This window comes from Mustela erminea, chromosome 18 (assembly GCF_009829155.1).
Source record: "Mustela erminea isolate mMusErm1 chromosome 18, mMusErm1.Pri, whole genome shotgun sequence".
Taxonomy (NCBI): Eukaryota; Metazoa; Chordata; class Mammalia; order Carnivora; family Mustelidae; genus Mustela; species Mustela erminea.
The window spans coordinates 46,323,892-46,344,710 of record NC_045631.1 but is presented as its reverse complement, the minus strand read 5'-3'; the positions used below and the strand labels follow the sequence as shown (position 1 = coordinate 46,344,710).

The following is a 20,819-nucleotide window of genomic DNA, read 5'->3' as shown; positions in this document are numbered from 1 at the left end:
ACATGTATCTATGAGGAAATGTTTGGTCTTCTAGCTCAATCTCTTCAGTATTCCTGAAGTGTTTTTTCCTTGAATACTGTTACCGTAACTTTAAGGAAGGCAAGTTTGCTAGACGTAAGGGGTTTTGAACTGCTGTGTAGAGCTAGCGTTTCTCACCAGCCATTAGGAACCAGGATTTTTTTTTTTTCATTTTAACAGTTTTTATTTCAAGTCACATAGAAGATTACTTTACTCTTGGATCTTCTCAATTGTTTCTTCCTTGTATTTGCCCTTTTCCTTTCCTACTTGGCTAGATTTGGCTTTCTGTTCAAGGATCTTTTCTTTTTTTTTTTTTTTTTTGACAGAGATCACAAGTAGGCAGAGAGGCAGAGAGAGAGAGGGAGAAGCAGGCACCCTGCTGAGCAGAGAGCCTCACGCAGGACTCGATCCTGGGACCCGGGGTCATGACCTGAGCCGAAGGCAGAGGTTTAACCCACTGAGCCACCCAGGCGCCCCTGGTTCAAGGATCTTTTTGCGGGCTTTGTCCAGTTTTAGACTAGGGATAACCACCTTGCGAGGGGGAATGCCCCATGGACGGTTGTGCAGTTTGCCGTCTCTCGCTGCACTCGTGCAATGTAGATGACGTACTTCTTCCTGTAAACCTGGGCGACCTTGCCAATCTGTTGACCTTTGTAGTGTCCTCGCACAACCTGCACTTCATCATCCTTTCGGATGGGCATGGACCGAACATTGTATTTGTCTTAGCTCTTTGGAAAGAGGGGAAGACATGATCTTCCTGCGAATGTGGGAAGCCGCATCGAAATGCCATTTCCAGTTCTTGCTCCAGTCAGAAGTCACAAAGGGATCAAACTTCATTGTGGCCCCAGGCGCTTCAGCGATGGCCGCAGGAGGATAGAGATCCACACGTTATTTCCGGTTCTGTAAGTTCAGGAACCAGGATTTTTTTATAAAAAAAGGTTGCTATCTCCCCAGAGAGTGAACCACTCTGCACTTGAAATTCACCAGCTCTCTCTCATGGGACTTTGCACAAATCCAACCAACAGCTCTAGAATTTGAATCTTTCCAACCAAAAGTCTGGTTCCAGCCAGTTACCATGGTTACCTGGGTTCTCTGCAGGGTTGCACTGGGGTAACCCTGCTTCCATTTCCTGTGTTCTTTCTCATGCATGGGAGAGACAGAAGGTCTTTATTATGGATTACTCTTATCTTTGATCTTCACTGTCTTGTAAGATGATTTGGGGATATTTCACAGCTACGAAATTTGATACCTTTTAAAGCCATCATTAAATATCATGTCAGGATTCGGCCGTTTCCTTTATGACAGGTGTCACCACACCCTAATGTTGGCTTACTGATCTGGAAATGGCTTCTTTGAATGCAAGCCTTCTTTGTGTGTGTTAGTACAGCTCATTTGGGCCATTAATTATCCAACTGATACTCATTTGCACGTGGGAAAATTCCATGGCAGTGAATGAGAGTGTAGGAGGATAAGACAGGTCACAGGATGGAGCCCGTCTACTCCTCTAGGTCTGTTATCCAGCGACAGAAATGAGTAATTTTCCTGTTGGCGGGTCCTTTGCTTTTCCGTATTATGGACGCCACCAGCACACTGACCCATGGTTAAGGGCCAAAAAGCCTCACACATACCCATCTACACCTCCCCAGAAATACACCTTCAGACCCACTTGTCAGAGGAGTCTAGGCTTCTACCAGCCCAAAATGATGTCATTGGGCTCAAAATGATTTCTTTGAAAACGGCATCCATGTCTCGGTATGGCAATGCATTAAACAGCTATGACTTGTGTACTTGATCAGACACCTTCTTTTTTTTCCTGTATATCATAAACCTTATGCTTTTCTTATTATCACAAAAATGTTCATTTTAGGAAATAGGAAAATAAAAACTTCAAAGAAAAATCACCTGTAATCCTATAATCCAGAGATAAGTACTACAAAAAAACTTTGCTTCCTGTCTCTTATCTTTGCATATAAATCCAATTCTTAGTATACTTTGGCTCATATTTTATAATATGCCTCATTTTTAATATTTCAAGCTCATTTCTCAATGCCACTTATACTCTTTAAAAATTTCCCCTTGGTTAGTTACTTTAATGCATACAAATAATTAAGGAATTCAAAATAAAACAAAACCCAAATATCCTGGTGCCTGCCTTCCAGCTAACAGAAATTTACTTGAACTCCTGAGCCCCTCACCCACCCTATCTCATCTTCCTCCCTCATCTACACCCTCCCAACCCCTTCTGCCAGCCCCAGGAAACGATTCTTGCATTGCATTTATCATTCCTTTGCTTTCAATTTTTAAAAAATTTTTTAATTTGTTTATTTTAAGTAATCTGTACATTCAATGCGGGATTCAAACTCACAACCCTAAACAATATTTTGTGCACATTTTTTAATTCTGTAGAAATGCATTACTTCTGAACCCTATAGAAATGGAATATCTATTCCCCTGTGACTTGCATTTCCCGGAGCACTGTTAGCTAGAGGCATCCTTGTTGATATTTTTGGCTTTACTCTGTTCGCGTTCACGACACAAGGTATTCAGTTACCTGAATATACCACAATTTGGCTGTTTTCCTGTTGATGGGCATTGGGGTTCTGCAAACAGGGCCACATAAATGTTCTTGCAAAATGTCTCCTGGTGCCCATGGGAAGAATTCTCTGGGATATTTATCTAGGGGTGGAACTGCTGAGCTAGAGGTTAGCACACCTTCCCCATCGTAAATAATGGCTGTGGGGCACCTGGGTGACTCAGTGGGTTGAAGCCTTTGCCTTCAGCTCAGGTCATGATCCCAGAGTCCTGGGATGGAGCCCCACATCAGGTTCTCCGCTCAGCAGGGAGCCTGTTTCCCTGGCTCGCTCTCTACCTGCCTCTCTGCCTACTTGTGATCTGTCAAAAAAATAAATGAAATCTTTAAAAAAAAAAAATATGGCCGCTTACTGTCTCACTAGCAATGTCTTATCATTGTGCTTCCTTGCCAGCCCTTACATTGATTGACTTTTCAAAATGTTGCCTCACTAATGGGAATAAAATGCTATTGTGGCTTTAATTTACATTGAATCTCATTGACTATTAATGAGGTTAGGCATTTTATGTGCTCTTTTAAATGTCAAATGACCATTTGTGTTCCTCTTCTGCAAAATACTTATATTTTGTGCCCATTTTTCCTTTAGACTATTTCTCTTTTATTTTAGGAACCCCTTTTATGTTCTGGCCACTGCTCTAATCCTTTAACAGTCCTGTGTTGAAAATATCTTTTCCCAATTTTTAGCTTGTCTTTTTTTTTCTTGATGTCTTTTAATGACAATGAATTCTTAATTTTCATGAAGCAAATGGACCCATCTTCTTTATGGATCGCGATTTGTAACTTCTGGTCTTGATGAAGAAATCCTTTTGCAACCTGCGGTCATTATGAGATGCTTCCTATTTTCTTCTAAAATCTCTGCAATTTTGGGATACTTGGGTGGCTCAGTCATTAAGTGTCTGCCTTCAGCTCAGGTCATGATCTTAGGGTCCTGGGGTCAAGCCCTGCATTGGGCTCTCTGCTCAGCGGGAAGCCTGCTTCTCCCTCTCCCAATCCCCTTGCTTGCATTCCCTCTCTCACTGTCTCTCTCTGTATATCAAATAAATAAATAAAATTTAAAAAAATTTAAATCTCAGGGTCCTGGGATCGAGTCCCGCATTGGGCTCTTTGCTCAGCAGGGAGCCTGCTTCTCTCTCTCTCTCTCTCTGCCTGCCTCTCCGTCTACTTGTGATCTCTCTCTGTCAAATAAATAAATAAAATCTTTAAAAAAAATTTTTTTTTAAATAAAATATCTACAGTTTAACTCTGCACATTTAGCACTTAGTGTGAAATGGATTTTGGACTTCTATGTGAAGTGAGGTTTAATATGCAGTGTGAGGTATGCTTCATGAATGTCCAGCTGTTGCAGGATCTTTCTGGGCTAAACTGAAGAGCCACATCTGTCATATAACGGAACTATGAATGTCCGAGGCTGTTTCAGAGCTCTCTATTCTGGTTTTTTTCCCCCCTAATCCAATACCACAGCATCCTAATATCTGTAACTTTTATAAGTTTTGGTAACCAGTGGTGCAAAGCCTCCCTCCCCATTTTTTTGTTCCTTCAGAGTCCTTGACTATATACCTTTCAAAGTCAGCCTGTTGGGATTTTCATTGAAACTGCATTGAATCTACAGATTATTCTGGGGAGAACTGACATCTTGGAGATATTGAGTCTTTGAAAAATATGGTATAGCTCTTCTTTTGTTTGTGCCCATAATGGAAAACTATAATTCTGTTTCTTTTTAGCGACTTCCCTTTCCTGTGGGGAGGAAAGTCTCTGAAGAAACTGAGCACATATGTCTGTCTCCAGAACAATGCCCATTTCTTCCTCTTCTTTGATTTCAGTCTCTAGCCAGTTTCCTTTCCTTTCCTAGTCCATGAGGATGCTAAAGAACAAGTCTTAGGCTTCTTAGAGCCTCCCTACGTGAACATCAACTGGCTAGTCTTCACTCATCATTTATTGGACAAAAACGTACTTGCTTCCATTTTCCCAATTCCATCTGCATCAGATTCCAGCAGCTTACATTCTGGAATGTCGGCATAATTTCTTGGCCAAGTGTTGTGCTATTAGTGAGTTCATGTCCAGGTTCACTGATTCATCATCATCCCAACCAACATCTATTGAGCCATTTCCGTCTACAAATGCTTCGCCAGACACTAGATGCACTCGTGGTCTGCAGAACAGCACACCACCATCATGGGCAACATCCCGTCTGCCCATGACCCTGTCAGCTAGTCAGTGGCGGCATTATCATCACATGGCCTTATGCATGAGGGAACAGAGACCTGAGAAACTTAAATAACTTGTCCAGTGTCATCAAACTCCCAAGTTTCAGAGGCAAGCCTCAAACCCAGGCCTCCTGCCCACAGATCCCACACACTCACCAACACGGTGTACCACCAACTTCCACAGTGGCCACGACTTGGAGAGGAGCTCCCAGCCTCTTCCATGGTCTTCCTCTGTAGCCTTGTCCACCGCCTCTAGATTTCTGGCAGTTGGCTCACACGTGTCAGTAACTGCCAAGGAGTCCACTACAAGGGTCCGTGAATCTACTATAAGTCACCTGGAAGAATCTTCGGTAGGGTCAGAGAGAGCCGTGGGGGAGCCCGGGCAGCCCTGGCGGGGCCTCTCCCTTTAACATCCTGGGAAATAGTAGTAGTAGTTGTAGTTTGTAGAAACTGCGCAGACCCCCCGGTCACCAGGGCTTGTTTTCCATTTAGTCTCCTGGAGGAGGACTCGGAGGAGGAGGAGGGAGACCTGTGTCGCATCTGTCAGATAGCCGGGGGTTCCCCAACCAACCCCCTCCTGGAGCCTTGCGGCTGTGTGGGAAGCCTGCAGTTTGTTCATCAGGATTGCCTGAAAAAGTGGCTGAAAGTGAAAATAACATCAGGTAGGTGGGGAAGGAAGAGCAGCAAGAGCGCTCGCCATATAATTAACAAGACACCACAGTGTGGGACTCGAGCCTTGATGGCAGCTCCGGGAGCAGTTGCCGGGAGACCCATGTCCCACCCCCACCCCCCCAGCACAGGGCTCCCGTTCACAGCCCCAGTGGATAGCAGTGGGACTAAATGTTGCCTTTAAATGATGGGACAGAAATGAGTCTGAGAGAAGAATCCTGGAATCTGTGCTTGAATCCTACCCCGCCCAAGCAGAGATGCTAAGATCTCCTCCCAGGAGGAAGGAAACGAAAACAGGTCAGCAGTTGAACCTCAGCAAACACACAGCAAGCCATGCCCGCTAATGGACACCTGGCAAAAACAGTTCCGCTTCCTTTTATTTGTGGGGGAAGGAGGGTGTCACCTAAGAAACTGAGCAAAGCTGCAATTTTGCAGTAGGGGCAGGAAAAGAGCACTGATCAAATTTTCTAGAACCGTATTAGATAAAGAGATTTCTGCATGCTGGCTTTGTCAGCTCTGGCTTTTGCAGATCTTGTAACTGGGTGTGAAGCCCCTTCTCAACTCCCTGGGGAGGTTACAACATAAATACAGCCACATGGGTAGGTCAGCTGGCATTTTCTTGGCAGCGAACAGGGGATTTCTTTAAAATTTGGTTTTGAGGGCGCCTGGGTGGCTCAGTGGGTTAAGCCGCTGCCTTCGGCTCAGGTCATGATCTCAGGGTCCTGGGATCGAGTCCCGCATCGGGCTCTCTGCTCGGCAGGGAGCCTGCTTCCCTCTCTCTCTCTCTCTCTCTGCCTGCCTCTCCATCTACTTATGATCTCTCTCTGTCAAATAAATAAATAAAATCTTTAAAAAAATTTTTTAAATTAAAAAAAATAAAATTAAATTTGGTTTTGAGAAGAAGGACAACTTGAACAGAAATACAGGAAACAGCAACTCAAGAACCAAATGACAAATAACCACCGTGTCTTTCAGACACAACTCCCTGAAAACCTTTTACCCCGTGGCCAGGATCCTTTCTCTCCTCTTCCGTGTTCTCCTCCTTGATTATTCTTCCAGGCACCCGGCGGTGCGGGGGGGTGGGGGGGGGGACCCTAAGAGTCTCATCCTCTTGTGGCCATGCCCCCTCCAGAGAAAGAGGCATGAACAGTGGGACGATCAGATTAACTGTCTCCTCCCTGATCCCTTTTCCCTCCTGAGCACCTTCCCAGGCAGGAGCAACCCAGACCCACCACCCAAGTTGCTTCAACTCCTCTCCCCATAGTGAGCTGGGTACTCATTCCTTCAGACGGGGAGGAAACAAGGGGCTCTTGGCTGCTAATGACTCTGCCATGCGATCTTTTATCTTACTACAAATTTGGGCCAATTAAACATTTAGCACGGGAAAAAATTACTCGTGAAACGTGTGACAGAAACCCTGCTAAATGCTTGTCAACGCCAATGTCAGTAGGAGTGTGCTGAGTGGGATTCAGCTCGGAAGACCCAAGGGACACTCAGAAGCCTAAAGTATTAGAGAATGGCACTTTAAGAAAGAAGAAGAAGAAAAAAAAAGCAAACAAAATGCAGACATGGGATTACCGCTTATCCTTGTCTTTTAAAGTTCTCTATGATTTACTATTTATGTCCCCAGTGAGGCAAGATAGAACTGGGGTCTAAAACTGCACAAGCCCTATCTGTACCAAATACATGCTGAAAACTCATCCGTCCTCTATTTTGCTAATGCAAATATAAACACCGGGACATCATTAGCAAAAATGCAGCCTCCAGACGAGGGGAAAAGACCGCTTATTTGCTTCAACACAGCACAGTTCTCCCATCTTCCAGTTTTGCTTTGGGGACTAGGATAAATAGAGAAAAAGTGCTGATCTAGGATGCATGTTTAAAAAAAAAAAAATGAAGAAGAAAGAAAAGAAAAAAAAAAGAAAACCCACTGCAACAAAGGAAGTTTTCTCAAGTTTCTTTTCCCAGATGAGGCTGAACTTGGTCTCAGGTACTGGCCACAGATATTGCTGGGCTAGTTCCCACCCATGGCTCCTGGCTCCCTCACTTTCTTGAGTGGGCCTCACTTTCTCACCTGGGCGAGTGTAAAGGCAGATTTTTTTTAAAAAGATTTTATGTATTTATTTGACAGAGATCACAAGTAGGCAGAGAGGCAGGCAGAGAGAGAAGGGGAGGCCGGTTCCCCGCTGAGCAGGGAGCCCGATGTGGGGCTGGATCCCAGGATCCTGAGATCATGACCTGAGCGGAAGGCAGAGGCTTAACCCACTGAGCCACCCAGGCGCCTCTAAAGGCAGATTTTTGAAACCACAGGCTGAGAATAGCTTCTGCCATCAGTTGGGTCCTCCTTATTTGCTTGGATATGTGTTACGTCCGTCACAACAACACAGGCCACTATTCCCTTTTTTTGGCAAACACCTGTGTCACCGACTCTCAGCCTCCATGTAGCAATTCCAATTTTATGAACAAGTATGTTTATATTTAAACAGAAAGCAAGACCTGTTATTTAAAAGTCACGGGGATTTCGCTTATATGAAGCTTGCATAATAATGAAAATTATTATAAAAGAAATTTTCCAGATCTCAGATTCAAGGCCCTTTTCTACAGAAGATGGCTGATTTAAAAAAATTTTTTAAAAGTCACTAATACACACAAGTTCACTCCCAAAATGTCCACACAAAGAGACCCAGAGGTCAACATGTAAAGACCCAAAGTTTTATGTAACAAAGAATTCTTTAATTTAAGGAGCAGATCTAGGCGCTGTGAAGACCTGTGAGATGTGTAAGCAAGGCCTGCTGGTCGACCTGGATGATTTTAACGTGACTGACTTCTACCGGAAGCACCAGCAATCCCGGGTAAGAGCCACTCACACCACTCCGCCTCCCCGGCAAAGTCAGTTAGAGACACAGGCAGGAAGAACAGCTTTCCCTGATAAGAGGACTGTAGATAATCTCGCATGGGATGAGTTTGGGAATGTCCCCTAAGCTCACTTCTCCGAGAAGTTGTGGTACTAAGTCAGACCATGGCGGTGGTGGGGGTGGTGGAGTTCAAAAGTCTCCGCCACCCCTGGTCGAGGTCCCACTGTGATCAGGGACAAACGTAGGAAGCCACAGAAGCTGACTGGACACAGAAACAGGAATAGTCTGGCAAGTTCCATACCCAAATTTGCTGAAGTGATTTAAGTTTAATAGCAACAAGGAAAAAAAAAATCAGGGTCTTGGAGAAAATGGTCCCCAAATTATATATCAAGTAACTCTTGGGTAATAAGAAACTGCTTTACTCAGGTTAATAAACAGGTCATAAGCTCCTAGTGTGTGCTTTTTAATACCCAGTGAATTAACTCTCCTGGGTGATTTGGATTGTAATTCTTTTTTTTTTTTTTTTTTAATTTGACTTATTTATTTGAGAGAGAGAGAGAGAGCAAGCAGGAGGGTAGAGAGAGGGACAAGCAAACTTGATGCTGTGCAGAGAGCCCTATGTGGGGCTTGATCCCAGGACTCGAGCTGACGGCAGACGTTTAACCAACGGAGCCACCCAGGCATCCCTGGATTGCAGTTCTGATGCTGTGAAAAAGTTAGTCTACCGTGGGTGGGCAGGTGATTCACGCTCAGGATAATAGCTGATTGTTCAGTTCTCAGGGAAACAATCCTACATTTCGAACTACACTGCCCAGTATGGAAGCCACAAGCCACCAGTGGCTAATGAACCAGTGGTTACTTCCACTTGAGATGTGGCATGTGGGGCGCCTGGGGGCGCTCCATCATTAGGCGTCTAACTCTTGCTCTCAGCTCAAGTCTCGATCTTGGAGTCCTGAGTTCAGCCCCACACTGGGCTTCAGGCTGGGTGTGGAACCAATCAATCAATTAAATGTCACTCTTCAGAGGAGTTATTTTGGCGTTCAGATCCTTAGCCTGCGTCCAGACCTAAAGCGTGGCTGAGTCAAAAGGCCACATGTGAGTCTGGACAATTGTTTACAACCTTTCAAAAATCTGAAGGCTGCTAGACAGAAGATTAAACTTTCGATAAGAATGAAATACCGGAACAGCACCAGCAAGAAGCATAATACAAGGGACAAAATGCCACACCAGCGTTGAAGAGATGGGGCATCAGGAGGTGGAAAGGAGCAAGGGAGGGGAAAAGAAAGGAAGAAAGAAATTCCTGAGAAATAAATTATATCTTGAGTCCATCCATTTTGAGGCCGGGGGGCTTGAGCCTCTGGGTCCCCACCCCCAAGCCCTGAAAGGAGAAAGGGAAGTGCGTCTGGGGTCACACCGGTGACAGGAAGTAGGCCGTGTGGGCGCCTGAGGTCAGGGTGCCAGCCGGGGCGCAGGCAGCTTCCACGTGGTCCTCTCAGAGATTATTTCAGGAAACGGAGGCTGTAGGACTTCCCAAGAAAGACACGTCCGGACAAGGCCAGGGTCCGTGGAATACTACCAGAACATCTGCAGGCCTCACGAACACGGTCCAGCCCAGGCGAACGCCTTCACCAGTGAAGATTCCTGCTGGTTCCAAGCATCTTGGCATGGCCCACCACCCTCCGTGAAGCTGCTACCACCCTGCCCTGCTGGGTTTACCGGTGGTATCTGTAGACTCACTAACGGTAGATTTTTCCAGTTGTTCTAAAATATTTGCACTCCTGTAGCCAGAGGCTCTGCTGCCCCACAACAGAGCACACCAGCTTTGACCACAGGGTGAACCCAGGTCTTGTTCCCTTTGCCAAAGTTGCTATGTGACCTCAGGGAAACCACACAAACTCTCTGGGCCTCCGTTCTCTTGTCCACAGGAAGCAGGAGATCATTCCTCCCCCGCAAGGTGGGATGTGGGGAAAAAACCCGAGTACATCCTCTAATCCAGTGCCTGTGGAGAGAAGGGTGCTCAGGGAATGGGAACGCCACATGATGGCCCCAGAGATGCCCAAACTCTCCAGACTTGAAGGAGGAAGCTAAGTGCACCAGGACTGGGCTAGAGTCCACCCCTGAAGGAAGGCAACCGACCCACGCAGGGGTTGGACCCATAACCTTGGCGTTACTGCTCCCTGCAGTTGAGAGAAGCGGCTAGGAACACATTTGAACAAGACCTGTGAAAGGAACCATGTCAGCCAGAATCTAGGCAGGAGACACGGTGAGACCCTCAGCAGGGGGTAATGAGGAGCGCTGAAGGAAGGCCAGAAGTGGGCGGGAAATGAAGCCAACAAGGTGTGATGAAGCATCCTGGGACTGGCGCTGTGACCATTCGAGGCCTGAAGTGACAAGGGCCGGGAGCAGTCCCCAGGATCAGGAGACCTGTAGTTACAGGAGAGAGTCACCAACAGCCTCTGACCTTCAGGAGAGGAAAGCAGCCATTACCACGCCACGGCCCAGCAGAGAGAGAACAAGGAGAGTGATTACCCCAGCTGCTCTCTCCTCCCGCCCTCTGGTCTCCCGCCAGGGCCTCCCATTGGCCAAACCCAATGGGAAGCCAGAGAACAAGGGGGCCGAGTTAATGAGATCCATTGAGATCAGCCTCTAGGCCACAGCGCAGGGTGGAAAGTGGATCTGGAGGAGGAAGTGGGAAATATCCAGCACGGTAATTACTCTACATGGAAGCAGAAAAGAGTTTAAATGAGTTTCAGTAAGAACCTGACAGGCCATCAAAGCCTTTTGAAAATGCCCTTTATTGTAATCACAGGTAGAAACGACATTGACAGACCCAGCCTGGTGAAAGCACAACAGTCCCAAGAACCGACGCGCACTATTTCCGCGCTGCTGGAAAACAGTGGCAGGGGGGCGGGGGTCTCACCCTTTCACAGTGGGTCAGCCTGCTCCGATGGCCTGTTGTGAATTTACTAGAGTCTACTTGCTAACAGTCTGGGTTCAAGCTGAGACAGTAGGGAAGCAAGACTTAGACAAGTTCAGAAACTCTCCACGGACCTCCGCAGAAGGAACTGTTGTCTAACGCAAAGATAGGGAGCGGGTTATCTACCCTCGGCTTGTCCCCTGGTGGGGAGGCCCGTTGGCCTGGCCCTGGACTTGATGTGTCTACCTGGGCTCCTTGAGGCCAAGCCCTTCCCGACTCCCAAGCCTTGGTCCCTTGTGCCATCTTAGCCAACGCTCCTGGCAAACAGATTCTTTGGTTGAGAAGCTGGATAGCTGGTGCCCAAAATAGACGTATTCAAAGAAAGGGACAAAACCAGAAATCTGGAACTGACTCCAGGCCAGTCCTGGGTCTCACTTAACCTCAACTCACTTGCTAACTAACTTATTCTCTTAAGCATTTTTCTCATTTAGATTGGTTGGCTGACTTTTGCTTTTCTTCAATTATAAAAATCACAAGCACACGAAGACCTACTATAATTAAAACTAACATTGAGCTGCATGTCTTTTTTTTTTTCTTCTTCTTCTATTAAAATACTCATGCCCAGGCCAGGCCCCAGAGATTCTGACTGAATTGATCTGGGATGGGGCCAGGTATCAATTTTTTTTTTTTTTTAAGTGTGGCAAAATATACATAAAAGTGCCTGCTGTTGATCAGATACTATCCTGGAGATACCTCAGTGCCCAAGACCAACATAGTCACTTCCTTCTGACGGGAGGAGCAGAGTGAGGGTACCCCCCAGCGTGGGAGGAACAGAACAAGGGATGTGTGGCCACAAAGAGGTCTGACCCACTCTCAGGTCTCGAGAAGGCTTCCCTGAGGAAGAGACATTTGAGACCAAGAAGGAAAAGAGGAGTGAAGCCTCTATCTGTGTACCCTTGAGAACCACTGCTCTAAACCATAACTCAACGATTGGTAGCAGGTCAGTGGCTTTGAGGGTGTGGAGGGGCTCAGACCAGAGTGTTGCCTTGGTTTGGTTCAGTGCACCTGAGCAGAGGAAGGGTGACAGCTGCCCGTGGGCCCTCACAGGGCCTCGAAGTCTGATTATCCTGTGTCGCTCAGGCGCTAGGTGGTTTCTGTAAGCCTGGCAGGGTCAGAGCTTGTAAATAGGCCTCCTGAGACGGGATTAGGAGCTTGGACAGGCTGTGTGCAGGGTGGTCCCATGAGGCAGAAGCAACACGGGGCCCCCAGACCTGGTGGCCCAATCCTCGGCCCATCGGGGCTTGTGGCCTCTCAAACCCACCCGCCTCCTGCCTCCAAGATGCCTAAAAATTAAACCCCACAGGCATCCGTTCCTCCTGTGAGTGCTGCCCAGGAAGGAGGAGTCCTGGGTGCTGGCTCCGTACCCGGGAAGTGGAAGAGAAAGCAGGTGGAGGAACAGTCGAGAACACAGATTCTACACTTAAATGCCTTAGACGCCAGGCAGGTCACAAATGGTCAGAATCCCACAAGTATCATCACAACAGGGTGGTCGGAAAGGAGGCAAAACAGAAAGGATTCTCCCCAGCTGAAGAAGCGTTCGTCCGTCCTTTCCTTCCTGCCTGCCAGTCAGAGCACATCCTCTGGCCAGATTCAGCTGATCAGCTACAGACTATCTGTTGATTCTTGGTTCAGAGCACTGGTTCTCAGCCATTGGAGGTCCCCAGCCTAGTACCGTCAGCATCCCTTGGGGACATGTTAGAAACACACATTCTCTGGCCCCACGACAGACCCACTGCATCAGAATCTGAGGGAGAGGGAGAGGTGGTACCCAGCAGCTATATTTTAAAATGCCCTTTCTGGGGTGCCTGGGCGGCTCAGTCGGTTAAAGCCTCTGCCTTCAGCTCAGGTCAGGATCCCAGGGTCCTGGGATCGAGCCCCGCATCGGGCTCTCTGCTCAGCGGGGAGTCTGCTCCCCCACCCCCGCCTGCGTCTCTGCCTACTTGTGATCTCTCTCTCTGTCAAATAAATAAAATCTTAAAAAAAAAAAAAAAGAAAGAAAGAAAGAAAGAAAGAAAGAAAAAAAAACACCTGTTAAAATGCCCTTTCTGTAATTCTGATGCATATTCAAGTTGGCAGTCAACTAGCGTCAAGAGTCATAATTGAATTGGCCACGGTCTGGCCCCAAATTATACATTTTTTGTCATTCTTTCATCTGTACCTGCATTCACTGAGCATATACTACACTGCAGGTGCTGGGCTAGGCTCCTAGGCACGAGGAACACAGGCGCACACAAAGCCCTTGGGGTCCTTGCCCTGAATCCTAGTTTTCATTCTTGCCTCTTACAGGATATTTTTGTTTTGCAAAATACCATGTCCCCTTGAATTAGCTCATTTGGCTCTAACACCCTGGGGACATAGGCAGGATGGAGGTGACTTCTCCCTTTTATAAATGGAGTTACTTTGGCCTTGCACAGTTAAAGCTCTGCCCAAAGTCTTGGCTCTTGCCGGCCCCAGGCTGCCCATTCTGGGGGGTCCACGCCCACTGCGTGATGAAGGTGCACTTCTGTCAGCAGAGGAGGGTCTCAGCGGGCCTCTGGCTGTCATTGCTCTGAGGCACAGGCCTGGCTTTGCTCCATCTCAGCCGCGGACAGATGTCCTTGGCCACACGCAGCCACCTAATCACCCTCACACCTGGGAGCATCTCTTGAACACGTTTGGAGACTTGATGGAACATTCAGCCAAGCCGTCTGCTTCTCTTGAGTGGATTATATTGAGAATTGCCATAGGTAGCAAATCTCTTGGCCAAAATGAATATTAAACAAAATGAAGGGGTGGGAGTGGGGCAAGAGAACAGAAAGGAAAACATCTGGCAGGCAGCCCGCGTGCTCCAGGGCTCTCCTCCGCTGCTTCACAAGCCCCCTCCCTTTGAAGCCTGCTCCTCGCCCCACCCCTGTCGACACAGCACGGGGGTGTCCATGCCCCATGGGACCAGGTCAGGAGGAAAGGTCGGGAGCAGCTCCAAAGAATAATGCTCCAAAAGCTAGCTCATTTTGCCCTTGCCAAACGAATGCCCTGGAACTCTCTCTGAGAACAAGTCCCGCCCACTTGTGGCTCGGAGCAGGAGCATGTCTCCCAGCTCCCCAGCACATGCCTGCTCTGATTGGCCGGCCCAGCCCCTCCGTGGGGCATCACCAGCTCGGTGAAGGTTGCACATCAAGGAGCCCGGCCAGTGAGATTTACGGCGCCGCGTGACAGGTTCCCTCCCACAGACCTGAGAAGAGACACAATCTGCTAGAAGTGACTTTTCAAATTATCTGCAGAAAACATTAGTGGATATTTTCCCATCTGCATGCCTCCAGGCCTTATTGAGTCATAAAAAGTAAATGATTTCCCTGAATGCTTTGACAAACCTGATAGTTCCAAGCCATTTTCTAGCTGATTGATTTGCCATTATGCATCAGAGGGTCTCTGAGCAGAAAGGCTTCCTGGCGAAGAGTGTGCCGGAGAGAAAACCAGTGGAGAGGCCACTGCCAGTGCCAGCGAGGAAAGCAAACAGGGGGCAAAGCTTGGTGTGCGGGGAGAAGCTGACGGGTGGGTGAGGAAGGCTTCCCAAGGGCAGTAGCTTCTAAGGCTGCGAAGGAGGCGCAGACTCAGGGGGAAGGTGGGAGGAGGCGAGGAGAAAACAGTGAAAACAAGCATCTTCTTCTCTGCCTGCTCTAGGCCAAGGTCAGAAGAGCACAGAAAACGTGATCAAAGTCTAAAAATAGGAGGCTAACTGCTAAGGACAATTGACTAGTGCCTTTCAAGGCAGGTCTATAGGAGAGCAGAGGGGCCTTGAGCCATGACCTTGAGGCCAGTGGGCAAGATCCAGACTTGGACCGGACTCAGAAGGAAGAATGCATCGATCCTTGCTTGATTGGGGCACCTTTTCTGGTGGCCGTTTGATCCTGGAAGAGGCGTGTCCTGGGCCAGCTTCCTGAGCTGTCCTGGATGGAACTGGGACAAGGAGATGGGCCCAGAAGGAAGGGAAAGGCACTGAGGTGGTCCCTGTGTCAGGTCTGAGCTTCGGTTATCCCAGGAAAAAGGTCACACTTCTGACCTCTCCCCAGGGTGAGGCAGAGGACCATGTCCCCTGCTGAGGCTGTTAGTCTCCCAAGAACTTCGGGAGCCCCTGCTGGCCTATCCCCACCCCACCCCGATCCATGGGGACTTGACAGGAGGCCATGTGGGGGGTAAAGGGGGAGGAGTCATTACTAATGGCCCCTCATTTATTGACGGTCTAGGAGGGGTCCCCAGGGTGACTGCTGCCAAGGAACCGAGGACCAAGGAGCTCTCATCAGCCAGATCCTCCCTGGTACCTCCCTATGTTCCAAGCACCAGCAAGAAAAAGAAAACACAACCCACCCACCGAGAAAAAGTGAAAACACGAACCAGGGCAAGATGCAGTGTACAAAAGAAAAGAGTTAGGAAGCAGGGCAGGAAGGGATGAGTGGAACAAAGGAGATTCATCGGGAAGGCTTCTGCAGGGTGGGGACATTGTGGCAGCTGGAAAAGCTATGGACACAGCCTGGGAATGGTGGGAGGGAGACGTTCAGAAAAGAAGCACAAAACAAGCCAGATGACCACACGAGGGAGGGATGAGCCAAGGCCCTGCGGTTCCCAGTCCATGTGGGAGTGCCGGGCACACACTCACTGTCAGGGAGTTAAATAATAGACCAGCCGGGGCAGGAGCCGTAGGTGAGACCATCCTTAAGCCCAGTTATAGAGAGAGAAGCATACAGACCCAAGGCCTGGGGCCTTTTCTCCAGACAAATGAGGGATCTAGGAAGATAAACCTAAGTTTGCAGGTGGTTTGCAGAACTCATTGCCTTTGTGTCCCCAGTTCTCCCACAGAAACTTTTGCCTTCCTAAGACACTCATCCCATCGGGTTTAGTCCTCTGCTCAGAGCCCAGGAGCTACACACACACACACACACACACACACACACACACACGGCATGACGCCCAAACTCCCTGTTCTGCCTGATGGGATCCCCCCTTCCCATCTCTGCAACTGATGCCAAAAAAATGTTTCCAATCCAGAACAAACACCTTCCCCATATACTCCAGCCACACTCAAGAGTAGGGAACGTTACCCAACACATGCTCTGCTCTCCCAGCCCCCAGGCCTTTGCTGGCATTCAGTGCCTCTGTCTAGAAGGCCCTCATCAACCCTCAGAGCCAACCAAAGGCCCTCTCACCCTTTAAGGACCATCCAATTAGCAATAATCGCGCCTTGGATAGACCTCATTGGCTACGATACCGCCACTGCGCAAAGCTTAAGGACCATCCAAGAGGCCTTCCCCAAGTCCTAGTACACACTCATTGTAGCTGAGCCGTCCAGTTGGTACTGGAACTATTTCTGAGCAAGGTTCTCCCATGGAGACCTTTTGCCCCATGTTCCCCACAACACCCAGCTCAAGTCTTTGGCATGTAATGCCCCTGGGGTTAATTAATTAACTAATTAATTAATGTGCATGGGATTGAGCCTGGAGTGTGGAGCTCTCCAAGGGTATCCTCCACTCAGTAGCAGAGAATTCCAGAACGACAGCCCAGCCTCCATGCTGAACACCCCCTCTGGCTCCGTTCTCTGATCCCCAAGGACAGGCCTTGCCCTGCTGCCTTGTTCCCTCCCTCCACCCCGTGATTTCTTTTTATTTTTTTGTTGTCGGTTCTTTTCTCTATTTTTTTTCCTCCCTCCGCCCCATGATTTAGATCATGAATATTTTATAGATGAACTTAAAAAGTCTCTTTTCCATATTTAGGCACAAAATGAGCTGATGAATTCAGGCTTGTACCTGGTGCTGCTGCTTCACCTCTATGAGCAGAGATTTGCAGAACTCATGAGGCTCAACTACAGCCGAGTTTCGAGAGGAAGGGTGAGTCGGTCTCTGAGCGGGCCCATCCGGCCGCACTTCCCCAAACCTTGCAGGGCTGGCGATCACATGTGCCATCTGTTGAGGTCTTCGTGGTCACTTGGGTAGGCTATGGCACTGTCATCGCCAGGACAAAGATGTAGCTTGTATACTGTGGAAATGCACGCACAGTGGCTTTTGGGCTGAAAACTAAGCGATCGTTGCATAATTGCCTACTATTAAACGTGAGTAATAATTAAATGGTCATTAATGCTCATAGAAGCAAGTGAGTCTCTAGGGATATTTGCCCCCCAAAATAGAGGTCAGCAAGGCTGCCAGGACTGGGCGTGCATTAGGTCTGGGCATGCCCCTGCCCAAGCATGTATGGTCTGTGCAAACCAGCAGACCCTTGCCCACGGATAACTGTTTCTTTTGCTTTGGTTCCCAGCATGTGTTACTCCAGCATCTGTGTGTGTGAATGCCAAGACATAAAGGTGCTGATGGTGTGCCATTTGTTGTTAGAGAAGTGACAGTGTATTTACCAGGGATCGTCATCTGTGGCTGCCCTTCCTTTAACACAAGAACCAGGAGTCTTCCAGAAGGCCATGTAGTTTGGGAAGAGGAGCCTGGCTCTAAGACTAACCAGAGTCTGGCCTCGGCAAAGTCCCCCAAAATGTCCATTTGGCCACGGTCAAGTCAGAACTCAGGGCCCCCAAGGGCCTTCTCTCTTGGCTAAATGCCCAGTTGTGGCCAGGCCAGGAAAGAACACTCCCTTATGGCCACACCAGGGACTGATCTGTTTTTAGTGTTTAACACCCCATGAGGCTTGGAACTTGACCTCTGCTCATGTCAGAAGGTCATAACTGGCAAGGAAGCCAGTGTGGCGTCGGGCAAGTTTTAATGACCCCTCCCACCCTATCCCTCTGCTCTGTTCCCTGCTTCCCATCTCCCTCCATCCCTCTCTCCTCTTCTTCCTCAACGGGTGTGTGTGTGTGTGTGTGTGTGTGTGTGTGTGTGTGTAAGTAAGGGGCGTGTGCCAATGACAGTCCCTGCCCAGAGGCTAGAACCCATTGATTCCAAGGGTTCCTGACACTGTCGCAGGCCTCACGCAATGAAAGAGGTTGCTGCAATCCATTTGGAGCCATCGCTGTGAAAAATGCTGGGATCCAACCGTTAGTCCTAAGAATTCTAGATTTGTCCCTATTTTTTTTTTTTTCCTGTCGTAAATTCTCCCCTCAGATCCCCAAGCTCTCAGTTAAGAAAACGGGCTGGGCCTTGGCCAAGATTTCTCCTCAGGAATCTCACCCTCTTTTTGACCCAGGCCTGTCCTTCCTTTAACTCTTCCGTAGTTTTAATAGTGACATAAATTCCTTGGAGAAATACATTAAAAAAAAAAAAAGGGAAAAATGTACAGGAAGCAGGAAATGATCCTTTGTTAACATTTCCATAACCTTATTTTCATAATTCCCCATCTTTTTTAATGAACTTTTTATTGCACATTGAACTTCAAAGCACCCAGGGTTTGATATAGGTTGCAGATGGCCATGACATCAACAAGCTAATGTAAGCAATGCTGGCCTCCAGGACGGCAGAGCAAACAACACAGAGCACAACCCAATGGGTGAGAACCAAGGCCATGAAGCATACAGTCTAAAGAAGTTTCTGGTAAAACTATCCTAGAGAAGGAGTCAGTAACAACAGGAGCTATCTGGGAACCAAGGTGGGAGGAAGCAAGGACAGGGCAACACTAGTACAAATAGTGAAGAGGGACCCAAATGGCTTTTGTCAAAGTCACAGTCTTCTGGATTTGAGTCTTGGTATCTTCTTGTAGAAAACACTCAGAATCTGAGGGTAACATTTAGCAAAGAAGAGACAAACCCCTTCCCTCTCCTTTACCTATCAGAACTGGAGAACCCGGGCGCCTGGGTGGCTCAGTGGGTTAAGCCGCTGCCTTCGGCTTAGGTCATGATCTCAGGGTCCTGGGATCAAGTCCCGCATCGGGCTCTCTGCTCAGCAGGGAGCCTGTTTCCTCCTCTCTCTCTCTCTCTCTCTGCCTGCCTCTCTGCCTACTTGTGATCTCTCTCTGTCAAATAAATAAATAAAATCTTAAAAAAAAAAAAAAAAAGAACTGGAGAACCCATTGGGTTCCGTTGTGTCCTCTCCCATTGGGTGAGAACACATTGGGCTCCTTGGTTGTATCTCATTGGGACACCCAGTGATGAATGCTTGTCCGTGGTGATTGTCATTCATTCACTCATTCATTCATACCCTGGCCTGTATCAGGAGCTGAGATGGGGAAAGTGGCCACCGGACCTGAGGCCATGTTGTCCCATTCCTTGAGGAGCTTTCAATCAAGTTAGAAGATGAAACTCACATCTTTATAAAGACAGGAAATAACTGGAAAGTAGCCCTTGGTCAAGAGAACCCGTGGACCCCGTGAATTCCCAGAGGCTGTGAATTAACAAAAAAGATCTTCCCTGGCTGGGACTTCCCAGGGTGTCCACTGATCCCATGAACAAACTACTGGTCTCCTTAGTGAGGTTGTGAGCTACCTGAAGGCAAAGCGGGGCCTTTTACCTCCGGGCCATAATGCTGGGCATCACCACGTCCCAGGCACCATGGATGCCAGGTGCACTGAAGGATTACAAGAAAGCTAAATGGCGGGCAAATGAGGACATGGTCTGCTAGGGATTGGGGGTGGGCTTGGAACTCTTATCTTTGTACCCCACCACCCTTCAGTGCCTAGAAAAATGCCTGGTACACAGTAGGTGCTCATTAACCTTTGATGCTCAAATCAACGAACTAATAAACCAAAACCTGCTTCTCTAGGAAGTGAGTCTTGAGTTAGGTTTTAGAGAAAGGGATACTACATAGTTGTGGAGAGAACAGTATGCGAGGTAAAGGAACACTCTCAAGTTCAAGGTCCATATTTAGTTAGTCAAAGATTTTCTGCGTGCCTACTATGTGCTGGGTTCTCAGCTAGATTCTGGGACTCCAAAGATGATTAAGACACTTCTTGCCTATAAGGGCTCAGAGTCTGAAGACAGATAAACACGTACCCAAGAGTATCCAAAAAAATGTGCCTTGTGTGATGACAGAAGATGGAACCAGATGTGGAGGAGCAGAAAGCAGTTAGGTGACTCCTTCCTTCCACTCCTATTGCAGGACAGACTGTCCAGGCAGGGTCTTCGGGGACCCCAGCTAACCTCTCAGAGGCCTTGCTTTCAATCCAGTCGGGTTGTACGCTTTGCCATCGGCCTTCTCACTGCTTGGAGGGCCCGGTGGCAAAGCTGCTTCCATCCCGGCTCTCATCACCTGATCTGCCGAGGAGGTGATGTTGGAACCGAATCTTGGAGAGTTTAGCCGGTGGACAAGGGTCAGTGTTTGAAGGAAAGGGCATTCGAAGCAGAAGGAAAGGCAGAGACTTACAGAAGTGAGAAGATCCATACGTTTGGGAGAGTCAGGGAGTTGGAGCTGGCAGGAAGTAGCGTGGCTGTGGAGAGGGTGTGTGCCGCTCTGGAAGGCCACGGAAGGGTTTCTAGCCAGAGATAGGCAGGCGGGCGGGCAGGCCAGGAGATTTGCATTTTTGAGCATAACTGGAGCAGCTGCGTGTAGGATGGTCTGGAGGAAAGAACCAGTGGGGTCCCTGCTGCGACCTGGGGTCCCTGTGGG

At 48.2% G+C, this 20,819-nt stretch overlaps 1 protein-coding gene, 1 long non-coding RNA gene and 2 pseudogenes across 4 annotated transcripts in view; 1 reads left to right on the top strand and 3 right to left on the bottom strand.

Moving 5' to 3' along the window:
* The window catches only part of MARCHF10 (membrane associated ring-CH-type finger 10), an 85,308-nt gene that overhangs the window by 59,129 nt on the left and 5,360 nt on the right, over positions 1-20,819 (top strand). For both annotated transcript variants that reach the window (XM_032321379.1, XM_032321380.1), the window contains 3 exons: positions 5,305-5,474; positions 8,224-8,333; positions 17,058-17,171. In XM_032321379.1, the coding sequence (XP_032177270.1) occupies positions 5,305-5,474; positions 8,224-8,333; positions 17,058-17,171 (394 nt within the window). The remainder of the gene's footprint in view (positions 1-5,304; positions 5,475-8,223; positions 8,334-17,057; positions 17,172-20,819) is intronic.
* Positions 1-20,819, bottom strand: part of LOC116577742 — a 31,460-nt gene that overhangs the window by 7,667 nt on the left and 2,974 nt on the right. Inside the window, exons 2-3 of one of the 2 annotated variants that reach the window (XR_004280596.1) lie at positions 17,091-17,319; positions 4,969-5,452 (exon numbers count right to left, since the gene is read on the bottom strand). This is a non-coding gene — a long non-coding RNA (uncharacterized LOC116577742). The remainder of the gene's footprint in view (positions 1-4,968; positions 5,453-17,090; positions 17,320-20,819) is intronic. The other variant, XR_004280595.1, reaches the window with a different exon arrangement.
* Positions 169-924, bottom strand: LOC116577741 (annotated as a pseudogene).
* Positions 16,411-16,572, bottom strand: LOC116578661 (annotated as a pseudogene).